Source organism: Tripterygium wilfordii, chromosome 8, assembly GCF_013401445.1.
Source record: "Tripterygium wilfordii isolate XIE 37 chromosome 8, ASM1340144v1, whole genome shotgun sequence".
Classification (NCBI taxonomy): domain Eukaryota; kingdom Viridiplantae; phylum Streptophyta; class Magnoliopsida; order Celastrales; family Celastraceae; genus Tripterygium; species Tripterygium wilfordii.
Window position 1 is genome coordinate 4,041,164 of NC_052239.1, and position 23,560 is coordinate 4,064,723.

At 35.0% G+C, this 23,560-nt stretch overlaps 3 protein-coding genes across 3 annotated transcripts; 1 reads left to right on the plus strand and 2 right to left on the minus strand.

The window, feature by feature from the left end:
• Positions 1–1,414: 1,414 nt before the first annotated feature.
• LOC120004462 lies at positions 1,415–3,393 on the minus strand. Its single transcript, XM_038853819.1, has 2 exons — positions 2,527–3,393; positions 1,415–2,366 (listed from the first exon to the last, which is right to left on the minus strand). Exons 1-2 carry the CDS (start codon positions 3,174–3,176, stop codon positions 1,649–1,651), a joined length of 1,368 nt encoding a protein of 455 aa, XP_038709747.1. The 5' UTR covers positions 3,177–3,393; the 3' UTR covers positions 1,415–1,648.
• Positions 3,394–16,311: 12,918 nt separating this feature from the next.
• LOC120003556 (agamous-like MADS-box protein AGL62) lies at positions 16,312–17,072 on the minus strand. Its single transcript, XM_038852574.1, has 2 exons — positions 16,755–17,072; positions 16,312–16,668 (listed from the first exon to the last, which is right to left on the minus strand). Exons 1-2 carry the CDS (start codon positions 17,070–17,072, stop codon positions 16,312–16,314), a joined length of 675 nt encoding a protein of 224 aa, XP_038708502.1.
• Positions 17,073–20,548: 3,476 nt separating this feature from the next.
• LOC120003558 (amino acid permease 6-like) lies at positions 20,549–22,923 on the plus strand. The gene is made up of 7 exons (XM_038852576.1): positions 20,549–20,642; positions 20,752–20,985; positions 21,371–21,464; positions 21,581–21,795; positions 21,925–22,067; positions 22,170–22,397; positions 22,489–22,923. The coding sequence occupies exons 1-7, from the start codon at positions 20,549–20,551 to the stop codon at positions 22,921–22,923; spliced, it is 1,443 nt and encodes a 480-aa protein (XP_038708504.1).
• Positions 22,924–23,560: the final 637 nt, after the last annotated feature.

A 23,560-nucleotide genomic window follows, 5' to 3' on the forward strand; every position in this document is an offset into this window, starting at 1 on the left:
GAAAGGTCAAGATATACCTACTTTTTACCAAAAAAGAAAGCGTTAACATTTGTTGGGTTGGGTGGTGACTAATTCCCAATAATGCATTTCCTCTGCTTCATCTCACTCACAAAGAGAAGAAAATGAAGAACTCTTGTAAATTAAGAGATAAATTGATAAAATGAATTTTGTATTGATCCAACGTACTGTACAGTGTAGTCATAACAAATATTTATACTCACGTAACTATATGACAACCATGTAGCTATGTTTTACACAGATAGAACTAATCTTTTAGTTGTCCACACGTGAAGCTTAGGCATAGCAACATCTCATTCTCATGTCAAAGAACATAAATTAGAGGGGATAAGATCACTTTTAAAATGTTATTTTCTTCTTTTCTCTCGATAGAACGCAAGCAGAAAGGCTATTATTTTGAAAAAAGATCCTCAACTAGACGACCATATTTAGTTGAAGTAGTTCTTAACCATCAATCAACGTTAACCCACCTCTTATTGTCGGAAAATCAATAGTTAAGAACATCTGATTTCATTAGATATCACAATCTAAGAAAAGTCAAATTTACCAATTAAGTCATACACACAGGTTTTAATAAGGGCTAGTGGATTTCGAGTCGGACAACAACATGTATTTGTGAAATATTTATTTGTCAAGACCCTAACACGGATTGAATTTTGAAAGTACTTAATGTTGTACGTTTATTATTATTATTTCACAAAGAGTACCTTACTTGATCTCAACTACCTAACATCTCACAAGCCGGGTGTCAGCCTAACTAGTTTCCATTCTTGTATTTCTACCTTGTGGTCAAGGGTTCAATCCTCGTGGGTAGGATTTGTGTGTGTGTTTGTGTGAATTATGTGAGTGTGTAGGTTGCATGTGTGTATCCAGATAATAATAATAATAAAAAAAACTACCTAACATCTCCATTATCTAAACCACTTCCTACATATTTCTAAACCACCATTATTTTCAAGAAATTATCCCCTAATATATCTCAAACATCTCCACTTTTTCAACAATATCAATGTTATCTTTGAGAAATCTGGGTTATTAGAATAAAAGCTTTGTTGTTCTTGTTTTACCTTGAGTCTTTGAGTGCACAAAGACTAAGAAGGTTTGTTGTATCCTGGGAGGTAGGAACTACAGCCGGTTGCGCCAAGTTCTTTTCGAGGGGTGAAATCTACCTTTAAGGATAGATAGCGCACCTAAGACGTTTTGCAATTGAACTGCATATCATCAATTTTCTCTAAATATTTTATTGACCAAATCTAGATTTGATTAAATCTAAACAAATAAACCGAATAAAAATTTTATTTTTGAAACCAAATTTTGAACATCCAAACTTGATTTAATCTGACTCAGACAAATTCGAACATCCCTAGGTTTTAACATAGTTGGAATACAACAGATGGAAACAAAATTATCGGTACCAACGACCAACGTGAACTTCAATTTTGGCAACCACAGAAAATATAAAAAGAATCCAAAACTGCCCAAAAAAAATAGATAATAAAAATTTAATCACTGTACACAATTCAATCACATCCAGCCTCAAAACCAGCCTCAAAACTGCTGTCAGCTCACATGGCCCAAAGAATCCAAAAAATCCTAACCAAACTAATCAAAACGACACACCATATTGGCGTCAAACGACAGAACCCTGACTCTGCTGTCGCAATTCCTTCCTTAGCCTATGAGAGAACGACTTGCAAGCATCCATGCTTAGATCCATCGCTGCACCTAACGCCACAAAAGCCGCCGCATCCTCCGTGCACGTCACGTGCTGCACCCCAACCTCCACCTCCGGCTTGCTACACTTCCCCGCGCCTTCCACACTCGATGACATCACAAACCCTCTGTACAAAACTTGCGGCAAGGACCCGAAATCGGAGCTGGACCACGATCCGGATGCGGACCCGGATCCAAAATCGCAGCTGCTGTGTGGGCTATTAACTGGGGTGGCTTCACTGGAGGACATGTCGATGGTGAATTTCCCACCGGTTTTCCCACTGATGGTGGAATTGGCGACGGTGGTCGGTGTGGCGGTGTCGTGGAGCAAGTCGAAGCGGTAAGAAACTGCATCGGAATGAGAGTTATCGCGCCAGGCCTCGAGGCGGCCCCAGGGGTTCCAAGTGCCGTGGCCCGGTCGGAGAATTAGCCACGCACCTGGGTTGGATTTACTGACCTGGTCGGATCTTGGGGATGGAACGAATGGGGTCACCATTGACGCCATTGCTACTGGTGAACCGGAGAGGTCGTGGATTGTAATTGACCATCCTTTTCGTTCTTTCAACGATTGGTCTTTATTGGATCCTAAAGATGGTAACCAATTTCTTGGAGTTCCAGGTTCTGACATTGATGTCCTGTTTTGTCAAATACACAGAATTAGAAATGTTTCAGTCAAAACTATCTTGATTTGTAATTAAAACTAAAACCTTGATTCATTTAGACACGCAAATTCAACGATTCAATTCGATTTTCTGAGAAACGAAACACAAAACAGAAAATTTAAAAAATACTCACATGGTTCCGAGATTCCGGTCGCCGGCATTCCTGCAACCACTGAACTTGGAAGTGAAAACGGCCTGCCTAGTATTCCCTTGAACCTGAAAAATCTGCGGGCTACATTCCGGTTCTCCACCGAACTGGAACACGAATCTCGGGTCGGGTTCAGCCCGAACTCTTAAATGAAATTCCGCCGACGACCCCTTCTTGCCCCCACCGACCGAGACCCATCCACTGTGAATTACCCGCTTCCTTGTCTCCGACTCTCCCAAATCCCCCAACGTCACCGAAACCCTACCCAACAACTTCCCTCCTGTAAGCAACCCACAACTCATACCTTGGCTGCCCTTGAAGATGTCAATCTTCAACTTAGGTGGGTTTTCCGATGGAACAGAGTAGTTTTTGATCTGGGTTTCATTGAGAGTAAAGCAGGCGGCGAGTGAATTTGATAAAGATCCATGTTGTGGTTCTTGTTGTTGTGGAGATAATAGAGGAATCTTAGCCAAGTGAACAGGAAATTGGTTATTGCTCCGGTTGCTAAGTCTGATTTTGCAGTAGTAAGGGGACGTGGAGGTGTGGCTAGCGGTGGAGGAGGACTGTTTTGAATTCGCCGGAAACTTGATAGCAAAATTGCCCACCAGGATCCTCAAAAACAGGCACGGATCCATCTGGGTCTGTTCTTGTACTACTACTACTAGTTCTTCTTGATTCACAGATAAGTGAAGTCGGCTTTAACAGAAACAAAAGGAGACTCAAAATTCAGAATTCAGAGCAACCCAGTTTTATGTATAAAGTCATAAAACACTGTGTTTGGAAGACAGAGGGATAGCTATAATTAAACAGGCTGTTGCATAGCTGGTGATTTCAGAGACTGTGTGATGTGGGGCGAGTGTAGTTTACAGCTGTGGACATTGTTTTTATGATACTCATTGTTTCCTTTTATGTATGATCTGGGTTTAGGAACAACAGTTGATGTGAAATTTGTCTTGATCTCTGTTTTTTGTCCTGATACTCATTGTTTCCTTCCATTCTCATTTATCTACTATTTTTTATTTCACCGCTGTATAAGCCTGATGACACCTAGACACCCAGAGTGGGGGAGATTCAATCTTGTAAAATACTGGACCCAAAAAGTAAAAAAATTTAAAAAAATTATAAATGTGTAGTATTTATCCGATGATCTATAATTGTCATATATTTTTCATATTGAATTTGATTTTTATTTCGAAAATATATATATTGTTAGATTCGTCATTCTAAATATTACATATTTTATAATTTTTTCACACCAAAATAGTGCACCGATTGATTCTAGTGTTAACCCGAATCTAAAATCTTGATAAAAACCACGCATTGGAGTTGAGGGTAAGTTATCATGCGTATTGTTTTGGTGTACCAAAAATTATAATGCACAAAATATTTTAATTAAATATATCATTGAAAAATTTGTCTTAACATACTTTTATCGAAAAATGATATGCATTCATAATATTTTTCATACATGACTGTTCATAATAATGTGGCAATTAGATTGTTTTAACACAATCTCTTATTATATTATTTCTTACTAGCATTGTCTCTTATTACATTGTTTCTAATTAACACAATCTCTTATTACACTTTTATGTACGTAATTACATTATTTTAAGTGTTGTAGATATGGGCTCACTTTTTTTAATTATCTTATTACCTAATAAATCATAGAATTCTTAATTGGCTAATTGTCGATAGACCCAGACTAAGTAACAAAAGATTATCCTGAACTTACTTACATTGAGGTATCGACAGTGATTCTCAAATATAGCAAAGCAGATTGCAATACAATGAGAAAAAAAAATTCAATAAAAATAAAGACGGAGAGAACGAGTTACCTAATCTTAACGATCAAAACGAACACTTTCAATCCGAATTCTTTCATTTGGAATGAATCAAATCTCCCAAGTATATATTTTATACAATTCAAACCTTTTCTTTTGAGGATCCACTCGACTTGAAGAATTAAAATTATTTTTTACTTTGCCGACATATATTAGTACAAAATCATCAACATTGACTGCATAGGTTACATAAATGTAAATAGAGTTTTGTCTATCTTAAAACAAAATGTAGATTAAGCCGGCATAAGAACGAGCTCATGGAGTCTCACAGCAAGGTTGGCGCAGGCGATCATTTTTTTCCCAATTTAAAAAAATAAAAATAAGATGCATAGGGTACGTGCGTGCGTGGATCATGAGCTGGATCACAATGCACCATTGTGCATTAATTGACAGCCGGACGCATCTCTGGTCCAAACAAATGTAATTATTCTATGATTTTGTCGTTTTTCTCCTTCCACGCACGTACGGATTCTTTGATAATGTCATTTAATATTATTGGGGGATAAGAAAATTATTGGGAAGGAGAATTCCAGTACGGATTCTTTTAAAAGCCTTTCCGAACGGATCCGTTCTGCCAAACGATATACTGGCTGCAACATAATCGTTGCACACATGACAGCGGTTTCGTTGTAGTTTCAAAAGCTCTTACAAGAAGTTTTTAAAAGCAAAATACTTTATAATATATTTCACAATTTAAGTTGAATTTTTTTTTTCATAATTTTTCTGTTTACATTGAAAATCAATTCAATCGCTCTATCAAACGAACTCTTTGTCTCATGTCATGTATCGTGGAGGATCTTCCAAAGATTTATCATTGTTAATCCCAATCTATTATTGTCTTACATACTGAATTTATAAAAATGCCTAAATATTTTGAATTAAGTTTAGTAAGAAATCATTCACTTTGCTATTAGTAAGACTGTAAGAGCAATCACAATCACAATGGTGTGATTTTATTGGACCCAATAAAATATATTGGTACAATGAAATAAATTTACTGATCTGATTTGTGGTACAATAGATGTGAGACCTAATATTGATTTTGGTGTAAATGTGTTGTAAAGTAGAGTAGGACCCAAGCAAGCCAATATGACAACTCCCATGCCATACCAAATGGACCAACATAAAAGTATTGTTGTAGCATCATTTACTTTTTGTTGGCCCATCAAAAATCATTTTTTCACCATCCATGCCCCCTTAAATGTACACCATTGCAAATGCTAATTCATGTGTTCTTTCTTGCAATAATCCCAAATATTAAAATGAATACGCATAATTCATATGAAATTGTGGACCACACGTGATTCATAGACCGATGTAATGCTCCAAGCCTATAAAGAAAATAAATAAATAAATAAATAGATAAGATGAAAGGGACATCAGGTATATAAAGTATTTAAAATGTTTGAAAGATTTAAAATAAAGAAAGAAAACTTTGGGAGAGTGGTTGCATAGCTGTGACCACTTAAGACCATAGTTGGACGGGTGGTCCGTCTTCGACAATAACGTAATCTCTACAGTTCTTGATGGGTCCCATTTTCCAGAATAGCCCACTAATTAAAAAATCCGGCTGATATTTGTAATTTTTTTTTTTAAAAGGCCCCATGCCACACACAAGTTAAGCCATGCCCAAGGGGCATGAAGGCCATCACAATGGATGGAAAATTATCCAAATTACAAACCCCCTATTGAGAATAGAACCCTGGACCTCAAGGTCCTGGATAGACAACCTGATCAACCAGGTTATCTCTCATTCTCTATTTGTAATTTTTTTTATCAAGCACACCAACACACATTACACACCACACCATGACAGACCAAAAAAAAAAATGATTTGGTGGATCATGACCACTATGCATCCAACATTGGAAATCCGAAAGAAAATACATGGAAATGCTACCCGAAAGCTTCAAAGCAGTGGTATTTGTACTTGGTTCGGGATCGCGAGGGCGTATTGGTAGTTATGCTTCCACACCTCACCACCATACAAGAGCACTCATATTAGTATCTCTAAACCAGTGTGAGTCTCTATTTTATATAATAAAACTGATAGATTTGTTAAAAAATGACTCTATAATATTGATATCTGTAAAAAGTCTGTATAACACCGACCAATCAATTTTTTACGTCAGAGTTGTTGCATCTCTACCGGGATAGGGGAGCTCCAATTCTTATTCCAATTATCTATCAAAACCATGTTAAATCATGAATTTAAAATGTGTGATTGAGTATTTTGGTGTTTATAATGTTATAATATAGTAAATTCTAAACTATAAACCCTAAATCCTAAATTGTAAACCCTAAAAATTAAACATTAAGCCATGAACCCTAAACCCTAAACTCTAAACCCTAATTCCTAACTCCTAAACTCTAATATGTCATTTTCAAAAAAAAAAAATTCTGATTTAACATGAGTTTTGAGGGGGAATTGCAGCCAAGAATTAGAGCCTCTCCCATCCCATCTCTACCACGATTAGTATATTGAAAAATTAATATTTCATTAGATCTTCTTTTTTCATATACTTTTATTTGATGAACCAATTTTAAGTTGAAATTAACTTCTTTAAACTTAATTTGAAGAGTAAACAGGAGGATGATCATGGCGGTAAGGAAGGAAGGAAGAACACGACGCAAATGAGCAAATAACATAATTTTTATTTGTTCTTAAATAATATAAATAATTAATAATAAAATCAGAACAAATTATTATTTTAATGCTGTAGAGATTTAAAATAAAGATTTGATGTAGTTGTTGTTGAATAAAGAATCTGTAAATTTTCAAAAAAAAGTATTTGAGTAGGTAAAATAGAGAATCTGATAAGAGATACCAATGCGGTGTTCTTGATGTAGGACAAGATTTACTAGTTTTCTTTATTCATTAGGAGAGAATTTAATTTTTTTTTCTTATTAGAACCATATTTTTATAGAATTATTAGGAGTTTTAGTAGTCAATAGGAATTCTAGTCCAAGTAGTATTTTAAATTTTGTTAGGGTTTCTTATTTTTATTTGAATAGGGTTGTAACTTGTTCGACTATACTATATTTGAAATAAAATAAATCTATATTTTATTGAGGTTTCTCTTAACTTTCTTGGTGGATTCCAAGTAATGCTGACTTAGTCGTGAACTAGCTAATCGATCCATAATTCCGCACCACGTTAGCTCTAAATTCGCTCAATTAAAATACCCATAGCTCATAAATTCTGTATTTCCAATTTTCGGGAGTTATTGGTAAACCATAAAATATAGAGGGAGAGCTAAACGATTAAAATTACATTATAATTAACCAGAACTAGTTGAACAGATACATAGACAATTAAAAATCCATGGCGAGCATCCACAGTTGGTTCACTTGTGCTCGCACTCTAAACATCTCAATCCCGTGACTATCCATTTTACAAGTGCTACATTCTAATACACCCATAGTGGGCATACTTGAGCCAACACTTCATACTCATTTCGTCCATCATTCTCCCTCCATTTCCATCATCTCTCTTCCCCTATTGGTTGTGTCATTTTTCTCTCCCTAAGAGCTATACTCTAAATATGGAGTATGAGCTAGTCCTTAGCTGGAGCTGGGAGAGACTCCAATTTTTGTTATAATTAAAGCTACAATTTTCTCCCTAAAATATGTTAAATCATGATTTTTTGTTTTGAAAATGACATATTAGAGTTTAGGAGTTATGAATAATGTTTAAAGTTTAGAGTTTAAGATTAAGATTTTATTGTTTAGGGTTTAAAATTTAAGGTTTAGATTTTTGTGTTTAGGGTTTAGGAACTTAACAAAAAAAGGGTTTAAGAACAATAGGTCATTGGCAGAGAGCTTGAGATGGTGAATTTGCCCGCGAAAACACTTTGCGCAAGCGGGAGCTCATGAGTTCAAGTCCCATGGAATCACCATTTGTGAAATGGGCACCTTGCTCAGTCCAACGAGTGTGATTCTTGTGTTATCTTCCCGCAATAGATGTCGGTCCAGTTCTCAACTGGTCCATGGGAGTTGCAGAATCTTTCATGTGATCGGGATTTACCAGCCAGTTGTCTTATGGGTAGCAGATTCTAAAAAAAAAGTTTAGGATTTTGAATATTTTCCAAAATCTATTATATATATTCCAACATTATAAACATCAAAATACTTTAAAATACATTTTAATTGATGAAATTTGAGAGAGAATTGGAATCCCCTAACCCCTTAGCATCAACAGTAGCAATTTGGATTGCTTCACATGGTACTTTCTTGCCCAAATTTGCTGTTAGTCCTTGTACAAAGATGGTCTCAGTCTGTAAGGAGACAACTATTATTATTTTGACGAGTCAAAATTTTCATAAATAATAATAGTTGTCTCCTTATAGACATGGGCATCTTTTGACACTTCATGACGTGTCAAAATAGTAATAGCTGTCTCTTTACAGACTGAAACCATCTCTGTACAAAGGACTAAAACAGCAAATTAGTCATACAACTAAATCGGCTAGCTGGTCTTGCACCAGAAATATTGCAATAAATAAATCAAAGCCTTCATTGGCTTATCTACCTTTTGTCTATATATTCGTTAAACTGAGAATACAAGGTGGTCTAGCCGTCTAGGATATGTTAATAGATATAATATTCATATCCAGATAGGAAAGACAAACAAAAAGTCGTTGTAAAGTAAGCTAATCACAAATCGAACTTTTTCTTGTTGAAGGAAGGTTAATTTTCTTTCTAACAATGAAGCATAAACTTTATCGACTATTATCATCAAATCCCAATATATGTATATGTGTCCATTCTTCAGTGCGACACTTTATTTAAAGTACGGGATCCATTTAACACAATTCATTTTGATATAAATACGGGCCCACACGTGACTAGTTTCGCAACTTTTGTAATCGTAACTTTATTCAATAAAATTACAATTTCCATTTTATTTTCTCTTTGTCCTGCGCTATTGATTTGAGGATAAATTACCGATTGTTTGATCATCAAGAGGCTGCAACATTACTAGCTCGTACAAAGTTGCACCTGTGGGACCTCAACGAGGTACGAGCTTATAGGGTGGTAATTCGGTCCGGACAAAAATGGGTTACTACAAATATGATGGAAATATTCTTTATTACTGGCAAACTTCCTAAGGGAAATAATTCTTCTTCCACCACTCTTGTCCGGTTGTCCCTATGATGCTGTTATTATCAGTCTTATCAACAGTCTTTACAAAATCATCTCTAAAACTTTATCAATCAAATTGAAGCAGACTCTGAATATGGTGAAAAGTGGAGAGCAATAAGGCTTTATGAAGGGCAGACAAATCATGGATTCTATTTTTATGGCCAATGAAGTGGTTGATTATCTGAAGAAAAGAAGAAAACAAGTCCTCCTTTTTAAAATTGACCTTAAAAAGCTCTTTGATTCTATTCATTGTGATTTTCTAAAAGGTTTTATCTCCAAGATGGGGTTTGGGCTTAAATGGATTAGTTGGATGATGGAACATGTGCAAACTACTCAAGTTGCAGTTTTGGTTAATGGATCTCCAACTGAGGAGGTAAAGCTAGGTTGAGGCTTTAGGCAAGATTACTCTCTTTCTAGTGTAGATTGAGAAATATTTTATTTTGATATTTTAGGAAATCAATTGTTTGTAAATAAATTAATATTCTTTTTTCTAGTTTTTATTTTATAAAAAAAAGAGACGACAGTTTTTTTCCAATTCTTTAGTATTCATTCGAATCAACAAAGTATTGAAACCTTAATCTGGTATTCATGTGTCGAATCAATAGATTTAGGTAAACTTGTTCCTGGTAGGTGTGTCGAATCAACAGGTCCAAGTAAGTGTTCTTTTCACCACGCCGCACTACACCAATTGGTTTCGGAGCTTTGCACGTTTCTAGTCATGTCGCCAAGGAAAAAAGTTCTCGGAAAGTACATGACTTTGACAAAGGTGTATGCAAGGGAGGATGCAGATTTGGTTCAACGCTTCGAGCAGTTGGAAGGTCGATTTATGAGATAGTTAGAGTTGTATGCGCAACAACTAGAGGCCTCACTGCATCTTCACCAACACACCCGCCACCGAATCTATAGAAGGCAGACGAGGCCGAATCTGACGAAGTCGTCGTTAACTCTTTTTAGAGACGAGTGTGCAAGGGAAAAGAGACAAGTCAAAAATCCTGATCCAAGGCAGTGGGAAGCAAGATTACCAGTCCATGACAATTATTTGGAGATCAAAGAAGGGTTGGATGCACCATCAATACCAATCTTTAATGAAGAGGAACAAGAAGTGATAGGTTAACCATACCCTTCTTGGAGTTTGCAGATGAACAAGGTGAGTCGAATCAGATTTTTTGATACAATAGGAGATTAAAGAAGGACTAATGGAGGATAAATTTGACATCATTTAAGTACCAAATCCCGATAATCTTTTGGTGCCTGTTAAATTCGTTGACTTGTTATTCCATAAATACTTGAACCACATGGAGTGAACTTTTTGTTGATGTTGTTTCTAAACTTATTCAAGAATTCACTGTGGTTTTGTATGTTGGGTACACGGGTGGTGATCAAGAAGTCAAGAGTTTTTCTATTGCAATTCTTCAAAACTCGAGGTCGAGTTTTCTCCAATAAAGGGAGAATGATACAGATTGAGATCGAGATATTTCTCTTAAATTTAGTATTTTAGTAAATCAATTAGTATTATTTTTCTAGGAGTTTAGTATCTTTTTAGGTATTTGTTTCTCGTTAGAAGTGTTTAGGGTTTGACTAGGGTTTCGTTTAGTTTATTATTTAAGGTCGTAACCTCAATAAGGAATTTCAGTTTTGAGTTTTGATTTTATAAAAAAAATTAAGAGACAACTTTCTTTTTCCAATTCTTTAGTATTCATTCAAATCAACAAAGTATTGAAGCCTTAAATATGTATTCATGTGCCGAATCAATAGATTTAGGTAGACTTGTTCCTGGTATTCATGTGTCAAATCAATAGGTCTAAGTAGGTGTTCTTTCCACCACACTACGCTGCATCACTTTCTCCTTTTCTTTTTCATTATTGCTGCAAAGAAACTTTATTAGTTGATTTGTAATGTTAGAAGACTGGGTTTGATTCAAGGCATCTGTCAATGATGGAGGGACAAATTTTTCTCGTCTACAATATGCTGATGATACCATTTTGTTTTATCCAAATAGTAATAAATCTTTGAAGAATCAAAAGAGGCTTCTTATATAGTTTGAACTTCTCTCTAGTTTGAAGGTGAACTCTCACAAATCTTCCTTAGAGGGGGTTGGTATCAAGCTGGACAAGGTGAAATAGCTGGCTAATGTCTTAATTGTCAGGCAGATTCACTACCTTTGATTTATTTGGGGATGCTTTTAGGAGGAAACATGAAGAAGAAAAAAGTGGGATCATGTTGTTAAAAAGTGGAGTCTAGACTCTTTATGTGAGAATCTAAGCAGTTCTCAATAAGAGAGACTGACTTTGATTAAATCTGTTTTGTCAAGTCTTTTTTGTTTATTACATACCCATTGTCAAAATTCATGAACGGTTGGCGAATAGAATAGAGAAAATCCAAAGAAGTTTCCTCTAGGGAGATTCAAAAAGTCAAAAGAAGTTTCATAACATTGGTCGAGACTTCATCATCAAACCAAAGATTAAAGGCGGGGCTAGTGTGGGTTTCATTATAGAAAAAATAAAGTTATGCTCTTCAAATGGATTTGGAAGTTTGTTGGTTTAACTCCATGTGTGATAGTTCAAATTTGGTTCGGAGAAGGATGGTACTGGGCATATATGATTTACTATAGGTGATTCTTCAACCTTTTCCCTTTTCTAAAATTTCAACTACTTGGAGAAATATTCAAAACTTGTTAAACACATTTGGTTGGGAACCATGTAGGATTTTTTAATCCTAGTATATGTAATTGTGTATGACAAGTGCACAATTATGATGTTTTTCTTTCTGTACGTAATCTTGAGGTAGGTTACTTCCAATAAAATAGGTCAGATTGAATATATTCAAAACTTTGTTATCCATGTAATTAGAATAGTTATTTAGATAGTTGGATTGGATTAATATTATCTGTTATGTGTTATCTAAATTATCATATGAATAAAAGCTGATAGGAGGCGTGGTGGTTATATGGATATGTCGTGACATACTTGATTTAATCTCTTAATGATAATATGTTTTATCCTTGATAAAACTCTTATCATTTAGATATTTAATGAATGATGAAATTCTAAAGATTAATCAAATATGATTTAGTGATAAACATGTTATTCTAATATTCTATAGTGATCTTATCCCTTGAGACATGTTTCATGTAAAGAACACACGACACTCAAATACAAATATCAAAACTATTGGCAACAAAATCTGAAATAACTTCATAGTCGCTTTGTATGTCTATTTGATCTTTCTTGTACTAATTGATGAGTCATTAAATACATTAGAATCAAGAGAGAAGTAGTTTTAACATATTTGTGAGAAATAACTATTATGAGATTTGCAGGTGGAGATCGTAGCCGTGGAGAGCTCATGGTGGAGAGCTAGTTCATATTAATTTGGAGATTCCAAGATAAGGTTTACACACTCCAAAACAATTGTAGCTTTGGTGGACTCTTGTTGCATCAAAGTATACGCTGAATCTAAGTTGTATAAAGGTGTTAAGTGAGGTTGAGTAAATCCTTTGTAATATTTGTTCATTATAGTGGATTGTTTCGAAGGTTGATCTCTTCATAGACTCGAGGTTCTTCCCATTTGAATTTCCTCATAAAATTTATGGTGTTTGGTCTTTGTTTATTATTTCGTAATTTTTTCTAAACTGTTGATTAACTAGTGTGTGAGCACATGCGTTTTCAAATGGTATTGGAGCAGGTCATCAACCAAAGATTACCGAGTTCCACAATTTGATGGTACAAAATATTCCTAATGGAAGGCATGAATGAGGGCCAATTAAGATGATTGATGAACGAGTCTGGCTAGCAATTGCACATGGACGCACAAATTCAACAATTACAAACACTAATGGTGTGGTCACCCCTAAACCTTAAAGTGAATGGAAAAACTGGACTATAAGAAGGTAGGTTGGAGCAATAAGGCTGTAAATGCTCTCTTTAGTGCCGTATCAATTGATGAGTTTCATAGAATATCTCATTTTGAGCTACAAAGATTGCATGGAATAGTCTAAATGTGACGTATGAAGAAACTTCAATTGTGAAATGTGCAAAACTACAACAACTCACCATTATTTTTGAAAATCTCATAATGGAAGAGAACAAATATTTTGATGATTTTTATGCTAAACTTGGTGATATCGTGAACTCAGCATACAATATGGGTGAACCTATACCATATACCAAGGTAGTCGGAAAAATCTCAAAATTCCTTCCTGAACGTTTTCTCATGAAGGTAGCGGCCGTTGAGGAAAGTAAGAACTTTGATGAGATTCAAGTTGAAGAATTGATAGGTTCTCTACAGACTTATGAGATAAATTTTCTTAAAACACCTAAAAAAGAGTATTACTTTAAATTCTATGGATGATTATTCTTATGATGAGCTTCTGCCAATGATCAAAAACTTCAAGAAATTTATGAAAAGTAGGAAGACAGTTGACCTCAATGATCAAGGGACTTACTCATCAAACAAGAAAAGGCAGGAAAAGAAAGGTAAGAATACTAAATCCACTAAGTGCTTTGAATGTCCCAGTTTTAGTCACATGGCACATGAATGTGCAAACAAGAAGAAGAAACCAAAAGCCTTGAAAATGACTTGGAATGATGGATCTGAAAAAGAATCTGGAGCGGAATCATATGATTTAGATGAAGAAGGAAATAAGAAAGTTGTGGCATTTTTTTCACATTAAATAACATTATGTCTGATCCATACACTGATGAGAGTGAATCAGAAGGTGATGAAAGTGAGCCGCAAGAAGCGTATGTTGAGATCTTTGTTTGTTATATTTTTTGCATTTGGGGCGTATTTCATAAATGTGTAAATTTTTGGTTAATTAGCGTGTTAGATATTTTTAAATTTTTGTAGGATGTAGTTTGAAAATAGTGCGTACAAATAAAAGCTCACCATTTTTCAATTGACAACATCCTTTGGTGCCTAGGAAAAAGAAAAGAAGGGAAGTCTTATTGAGCTACTATAATCTTGCATTTATAATTTCTAAATGGAATTGAAACTAGAGATACTCCCCGAACAAGAATAATATTTTGGGCCATCGATTCAAAAAATCAATGGTCCAAATTCATAATAGTATATTATTTAAAATAGAAATATATAATTTAATAATTATACTTAAATACTAAATAATATGTTATTATGTTATTAAGATTAACCTATTAATCATATTTAATATAAGTTAACAAAAACAATATGTAAATTATAATATTTATTGAATAAATATAATTTAATTCTGACGGTTCAGGTTTAACCGAATCCTTTTAAAATTTTTGAAAACCGATAACTATTTTTAAAAATTTGCATAAAAACCGAACAATCATTTTTGAATAAAATTTATTATTAGAATCGGTCGGGTCGATAATCTCGGGATTTTTTTACCGCCCTCTTTGAGCTTGAGATTGTCGTGTCTCATTTTTCTGAAGCACCTCCGACACAATTAAGCTTCAATTGTCTCAGTTATTCTTTCTTCATTTCGCTTTCGCCGTCACTCTTTTCTTCGACTTGTTCGAGCACTTGAAAATGTTTTTTTAGGTTAGGATCCTATAATTAAAAGTACTATTACAATTGATACATGATTCCTAGCCCAAAGAAAATCTACCTTTTGCAAGATCAAGTAACTTTACCAACCATATTTTCAAAACGCACCAATTTATTTATCTTTCATTTTTTTTAGCCGGATTGATAATTTTGTGACCACCCGAAAGGTTAAATTTAATAAAAAGAAAATGATAAAAATCCCATATGATATCATGTGCATAAAACTCAACAGATTGGATAACTGACTGGGATACCAGCTGTTGAGATCCCTATATTATTGTTAGTAAATTCTAAAGCTAAATATGAATATGAGAGAGATCGGTGTTAGTTATTGTTTTTCACTACGTTAATATTTTATGGGATCAAGGTTAAGATTTTCATTCGGGGTATATTAACACATTCATCATGACAACTTCTCCAAGATATTATGTATAATTACTACATTCTTCTTTGGTTAAGCCACAACAAATTTTGAGAGAGTTTCTCATGCATGAATGTAACTTTAAAACTTGCTTATTTTTACCATATTTATTCATGAAAGTGAGAGGTAGACACTTTTGTCATAAAGTAAAGTTGTCTAAAAACTCAAAATAAATAATTACTAATAACATTTCATTTCATCTTCTATGAAAACTAGAGGGATATATAGCATTAAAACTAATTTCATCCATACTTTTTTTTAGCATTTTATACTATCCAAGAAACAATTATTGGATGCATTATAACCATGAAAAATGGTAAAAGGATTTTAGATTATGAGTTGTCTGTTAAGATTGTCTACGTTTCTATTCCTTTCGACCAATGTGTTTAAGGACCTAACATATATGTTAATTAGTTAGGTTTGCACAACGTGTTTGTGCAATAAATTTGATATCCCTCGTACCCTGAACTGGGATGCATGTCCCAGAACGGGCTCGGGAACGCGATCTGTCTAGTAATTCGGCTATTGGTGTTACCACCTTTTAGTCCTCCAATCTCCATGATGGTCTATTACAAAATAACTGATAATACCAACTTCAAGGATATCTAAATGAGAAAATTCATGACAAATGATTCAGAAAAACATGAACAACCAACAGGACCTAAATTAGGCAAACAACATGACTTTTATTGTTCTCACAATATATTTTAAGTTCAGACAGTTCCAAGGCTGATACAAACGATAACAAGGAAAGAAGCATATGTAACATAATTTTTAAAAACATAAAGATTACTACAACAACCCCCTTTGACACAGAGACCAGCAAACCTAGTAAAACCCGCGACCGAATCCAAGGCGATTGTATGACGAAGGCATCATATTTGGATGAAATGAAGCATTATTCGGATCAAAAGAAGCGATGGATGCACCGGAAGGAACACTTGGACCAGCAGCAGTTGATGCAAAATAGTTATGAGATGGCTTTGAATTGTGAATAATCATGAGTTTCTCAGCATGATGTGCCGCATTCTTCTTGAGATCCTCCAGAGCGCTCTTCATCTGTTCAAGTTGTGGCTTGCTCATCTCCTCAACAGGAGTCTCCCACCAGCAATGTGCGCGGCTAGCCCTCCTGATCTTCGCAAGCTCCTCGCCTCGTTTTCTCTCCGCCTCCAATTGATCAAGCACCTGAAGAAGTAAACAAAGATCTTTACCCTTCACAAAAAAAAAAGGATAAAATGATTTAAATTTTAATTAATTAATCATTAGCATACATGAGTAAGCTGAAAATTAAGATCACGAAGAGCAGCGTTGCGATGGGCTTCGACGAGCTGCAAAGCGCCTGAAGTAGAAGGAGTGTGACGGGTGAAGAACCGATCGATCATTGTCTCAACGTCAGGGTGACCAAACGAGAACACCTTGTTCCCGGGAGAGAAGACAATGATCGCGACATCAGCACCGCAAAGAGTGCAAAGTTCACAGGCCTTTTTGAAAAGGCCTGTCCTTCTCTTCGAGAAGGTTACTTGGAGATTGCTTTCATTTTCCATCTTCTTCATCTCCACCTTCTGACGACCCCTACTCATTCTCACCATTGCTACCCTACCCACCCCAACAGTATATGAATTCAAAAAATATGATGAAACACTAACAACTATATAAACAATAAGAGATCTTAATTTATAGGAGCATATATAAAGGATTGGATTGGGACAAAAAGAGATCTGTCCAGAGATTAAGATGAATTAGGGGTTGTTTCAAAGAATTTATTTAATTACTAGTTTTGGCAGCTATAGTTTATTGGTAAGAACATAATGAGATATTGACAAGATACATTGACTGAATTTGGTGGAAATTCTGCAATATAATTAAGAAGCACAGCCTCATGTATCTTGTGATGCTATATAGGTAATTAATTGTAAAACAATTGTCATGAGTAAGCAAATATGTGTAGCCAGTGAAACAAAACATTTTGGGTAGTTTTCTTGTTTCTTACTTTGCCTAATCTACATTCATCTAATATTGCAAAAAAAGAAAATTTTCCATTTCACCAAATACTTTCTCTGTTTTTTTTCTCTAGATTTCTGACCTTTTTAGATTGTCAAGAAGAGAAAGGATTGATGCTACCATTATTGGCTAAATAAATAATCATTTCATTTACATATTAATTAATTCTAACATTGTATCATGAGAATGTTTATGTTATAGGGGCCGGGCTACAATTATTGTAGGTACAATATTTACCCCTCAAATCTCCATAAAATCATAAGTCGTGGTTTTCTTTTTTTTTTTTGAGTATTTTGGTGATCATAAATACTTTCATAAGGGATTGAGTTTTGAAGTCATTTAATCGATCACATATTGAAACCATGCATTTCTAATTGCTCCTAAACACCATGATTTGGTATGATTCAAATGTACTTTTATTGATCATTTCGTTCCCTTATTTCTACATTGCTTTCAGGTGAAGAACCTTCTGAGTCTTTATTTATGAAGGAATTCAGGAGGAGGGGTATGACACCAACTTCATTGTTTGAGGATACAAAAAGGAGCAACAGTGGGCTGGACGATGAAATTAATTGGGGGAAGATGACAAAGGATTTAAAAAAAAGAAAAGAAATGCAGTCTCTACTGAATGTGTGGGAAACTTAACCATTCAAAGAGAGCGTTCCATGGAAGGCCTTGAGGTGAAGGCCATGTCTTTACTTGTTCATATTATATACTATCCATGCATGATTTCATTTTCACTAATTTCGTCTGCAACTTTTAAGTCATGTTGTTTGCTCTATTTTTTTTGTTGCTTTATTTGTTTTAATCGTCAGGAAACTTTTCTGAATAAATTATTCAGCACAATTTGTTAGCATGCTATCTAGTCTTTATAGTAAGAAGCATATGTTACCTCTCAGTGAAATTTGTTTCTTATATTCATTTTGTTTCATGATTACCTGTCGTCGTGGTCATGAAAACGTAAGATCGGATTAGAATCGGAGAAGGGGTGTAAATCGGATCGTAAAATTATAAGATTTTACATACTATGAAAAAATAAGCATAATCTCAAATACCAAGACATGTCATAGAACATAAAACATACCTGAAGTAGAGCTCTTCTATAGTTCTATTGGTATGCTTTAGCCTTCCGAATGGTGAAGAAAGATCAAGCCACTCAACTCTCAAGCCACCATCATCACTCAATGACTGCAATACTCTAAGAGTGTGTTTGGATTGAGGGATTTGGGGAGAAGGAAAGGGAAGAGGAGAGAAGGAAAAGAATAATACTTTTTCCTCTCTCATTTTTGGATAGAAAAAAAAAAGGAATGAAAGAAAATTAGTTTAATTTACTAGTTTGTCCTTATTTTTATATTAAAATGTTATGTATAAGGGTAAAATAGGCTTTTACCATATAAATAACTTAATTAGTCATCCCTTCTCTCCAAATGACTCCATTTTGGAAGGAAGAATTTTGACAAAAATTTAATGAAATATTCCCTTCAAATCACTCCCCTTAATTTTTTACAAACAATCTAAATAAGGGAATTGAAAGAAAATTTTCTTTCCCTTCCCCCCAAATTCTTCAACCCAAACACACTCTAAGTCTCAAGTTGACGAACTGCTAGAAATTTTAGGGTTTTAAGACATTGTGGATTGAGCTTTCTTTGAATTTGGGTAAAGATATGCAATTTTGGGACTTTAAAATTTAAGTGATTTTGACTTTGTGTAGAAATATTGCAGTATTGGACTTTTAAAACTTAAGCGAGCCCATCAATTTTGGCCCAAAAATATGTTTTTCTTAAATTTTGACCCATTAAACAGCGTGTCTTAAAATCGGTAGGGGAAGCGCGATTCTACCTATTTTCAGCGTAGTCAGTACGATTTTGAGTGACTTTCAATCTTATTGAGATTCTACTAGGTATCTATAGTTGTAATCGTAGAATCGTACGAGTCTATGATTAAAATCGCGATTTTAACTACCTTGGATAGATCAATGCTGATTGATTTGACTCCTGAGAACATAGCTGAAAGAGACTATTTTGTGATCGATTGATGTGAATTGTGTGGATGCGTTTTCTTTCTCAAGCTAATAATAATTTTCTCCAGGGACCAAGTATATATTAGCAAAAATTCTAAGTTTCTTTTATCCTTTCTAAAGTCAATTAAATTGCAAGCAAAGCTTCATTCATTATTTTATGATTCTTCTTTAGTGTAATGAGATCAATTGGATTATGGGCTTGTTAAATAGTTAGGCATGTTGTTAGCTAGTTGTGCTTGAATGTTTCCATGTACGTGAGATCAATGTCTCTATGTTTTGATAGACTGGTAAACAATTTCAGATTATCGATGTCTATTTTAATTCTTTTATTGAATTTTAAAAAATAAAACCGGACTTAAAAGGAAATAAGAAAAACATGTACATCTATATGTCTAACAGATATGTACGAGGTATTAAAATGGAATTTGCCGATATAGCAAGAGTTGCGACCTTTTTTTTTTTTTTTGAAATACCACTGAGAAATATACTTATAGTTGGAATCAAATATTAGACACAAATAGACTTAACCCAACCGATTACCAACCGAGCCACCTATCGTTGGTATTAAAATGGAATTTGCGGATATAGCAAGAGTTATGACCTATTCCCACTAAAACTATTTACTAAATATGATTATGCACCTCCTCACCTACCACATTATTGGAAATGAAAAGGTAAATAATGACTAATCAAAATTGTGAGTTTCATGAAATAATTATGTTAGAGCATTTAAATACAAGATATAAAATTGAATTCATATGGAAATTTTTACTTACCAAAAGAGAGACTCTGCCTTATGACTTATCTCCAAAACACAAAAACAACCATTCCATTCTTCCTTTGCTCTCCTCCAGTTTCACCTCCTATACACCACAGGACAGATTGATTTGTCAAACAAGTCATTTATTTAGATAGCAACTAAACTTTGGTTTTTCAAGAACTAGAAATGGAGCCTCTAGTGCCATCTCTAAGACCCATTAAAGTTAGCATCCTCTCTCAGCCATAATTTGCACGTAGATACACGTATACATATACAGAAGAGAAATGGCTTCAGTTGTGGAGAGACGGCCTGGTTTTTCAATAGAAGCAACCGAAAATGACCCTTTATTTGACGATGATGGACGGCCAAGACGAACTGGTGTTGCATCAATTTTTTGCTCTAGTTTGCAATAGAATTTCTCCGTTTATGTTTCTTCTAAAACATCTTGTTTGCTTGATTGATTTGTATGGTTTTTTTTTTTTTGAAGGAACCTGGCTTACTGCAAGTGCACATATCATTACTGCTGTTATTGGATCTGGAGTGTTATCGCTGCCATGGTGCAACGCTCAGTTGGGCTGGATTGCCGGGCCCATGGCTCTGGTTCTCTTCTCTGTGGTCACTACCTATTCATCTTCCTTGCTTGCAAACTGTTATAGGTACCCAGACAGGGTTACTGGGACCAGAAACTATATTTATTCTGCTGTCGTTAAAGTTCACTTGGGTAAACACAAATATATTCTTTCATCTGCAATTTTTGTTATGTTTACCCTTCATTATTCAGTAACAAATTTACTACGACCCCCCCTCTTTTTTGACTTTTACAAAACACGCCCCTGACCTTTTCAATTTGGACCGAGACACCCCGTCGGTTTTGACAATGAAACCAATTAAGATGCATTTTGTTAATGTTTCTATGCCCAAAATCTCCATGGGGAGATGGAAGATAAGTGAAAATCTAACACCACGAAAATTGTTCAGAATTTTGGATTGTTAGGAAAACCTGAAAGATAGTCCCCGTCTCTTGTCATGATTTATATTGAAGACTGGATTTGAATCAATCTCACTAGCATATATATATATATGTGGTTTTCCTTACATTTTAACAGGTGGAACTCAGTCAATATTTTGTGGGATTGCTCAATATCTCAATATGGTAGGAACCACAATTGGATACACAATCACTGCATCTATTAGCATGGTGTAAGCGCGCTCTTCTAATGAATTCTCGTGTGAAGTTTTTTTGTTTTTCTTTCTTTTGAATGTTTAGTTCTTGAAATTGTTGTTGAGTGGTTTTGTGGTGATGAATATGAATGCAGGGCCATTAAAAGATCTCACTGCTTTCACTCTCAAGGCCATAAAGCAGGATGTCACACATCAAACAATATGTTCATGATAATCTTTGGGGTTATACAGATTGTTCTGAGCCAGATACCAAGCTTTGCAAAGCTTGATGGCCTTTCTATTGTTGCTGCTGTCATGTCTTTTTCTTACTCGCTCATTGGCATCGGTCTTGCAATTGCTAAAATCGCAGGTCAGTAAGTAACTATGAAATAATACTAATTCTTCGATTGACTGACGAAATGAAATTTAATTTTGAGGATTAGAAAGTGAAACAATAAGCAGTAAACTAGAATAACATGGATGTTTTTGAATATTGAAGGAGGGAATCATCCAAGGACGAGCATCACAGGTACATCCATTGGCGTAGACTTGACAAGCTCCGAAAAGGGTTGGAAAGCCTTACAAGCCATTGGAGACATTGCATTTGCCTACTCTTTCTCTGCAGTCCTCGTTGAGATACAGGCAAGACACAAACAGCTTGACGTAGAATCCAACTCTATTATGTGCTTGATTGCTTCTGTTATCTCCACCACATGAAGATTAAGATGAATTTATGTACAACAGGATACACTGAGATCACATCCTCCAGAGTACAGAGCCATGAAGAAGGCAATCAATGTTGGAGTTTCCATAACCACTTTATTCTACTTGTCATGTGGTGTTTTGGGCTATGCGGCATTTGGGAACCTTGCACCAGGAAATCTTTTGACAGGATTCGGGTTTTATGAACCCTTTTGGCTTATTGACATCGGCAACCTGTGCATTGCCATTCATCTTATATGTGCATACCAGGTAAAGCTGAGAAATTAATACCATTTTTTTTTATATATATAGGAATAAGAGTTTATTTAGGTGATGTTCCTTTGTTATTTTGTATGTTCAGGTATTTTGCCAGCCATTCTATGACTTTGTGGAGAAATGTTGCAGCGATGGATGGCCGAAGAGTGCATTGACTGCATTCTTTACAAAAGAACGTCTTATTAACATTCCATTTGGTGGTGTCTACAAGTTTAGTTTCTTCAGGTTAATATGGAGGACAACATACGTCGTAATTATAACTTTGATCGCCATGATATTCCCATTATTCAATGATGTTCTTGCTCTGATTGGCGCCATATCATTTTGGCCACTGACCGTGCATTTCCCGATAGAGATGCACATATCGAAGAACAAGATTGGTCGATTTAGCATGCCCTGGGTAGGGCTGAGGGTTCTGAGTGGGTTTTGCTTCCTTGTCTCGCTCGCTGCTTCTATTGCATCCATTCAGGGCCTCGTCCAAAGTCTCGATCACTACAAGCCTTTACATTCTGTTTCCTGATTCTTATGCTTCTTGTCTTCAGTCACAAATATGGTACTAGCAATGGCTACTCATTTGTAAACGCCATTTATTACTGACTTTCAATAATTTGGTGCTATGTTGTCATTTTCTCTTTTCTTATTGGCTTTAATTCTTGTTCTATGAAAGATGTTTTTCTACAACAGTGTATTATGACTGGAATTGTTGCTCAAGGCTCAGATATGCATCTCTCTTCACCAACTATGCCAACACATCTTTAAGAAGAGACAGCTGCATAAATTAAGCTAAACATTGAAAGTTGATGGCACCTAGCTACCACCAAAATGTGCCAAAGCAGAAAGTTGTTTTTGTTATATTATACCCAAAGAATGCATTAGCAAACCCTAAAACTTCTAGTCCAACATTTCATTAGTAAAACATGTATCACAATATATTTTGTGGTCCCCAAACAAAATGTATATTTAAATACGAGTTTTTTTTCCTCCAAAATAGCACACGACTACACGAATCATATTTAAATACTTGAATAGTACTCACTTTTTTTTTACTGGAATAGTATTTGACGTTGTTGCGAGCACCGTCATTGATTTTTTTTTTCTTAGAAAAGAACTTAATAATGTCAATGAGTTGTTTTAGTCTTTGAAGTAAAATGATAGGT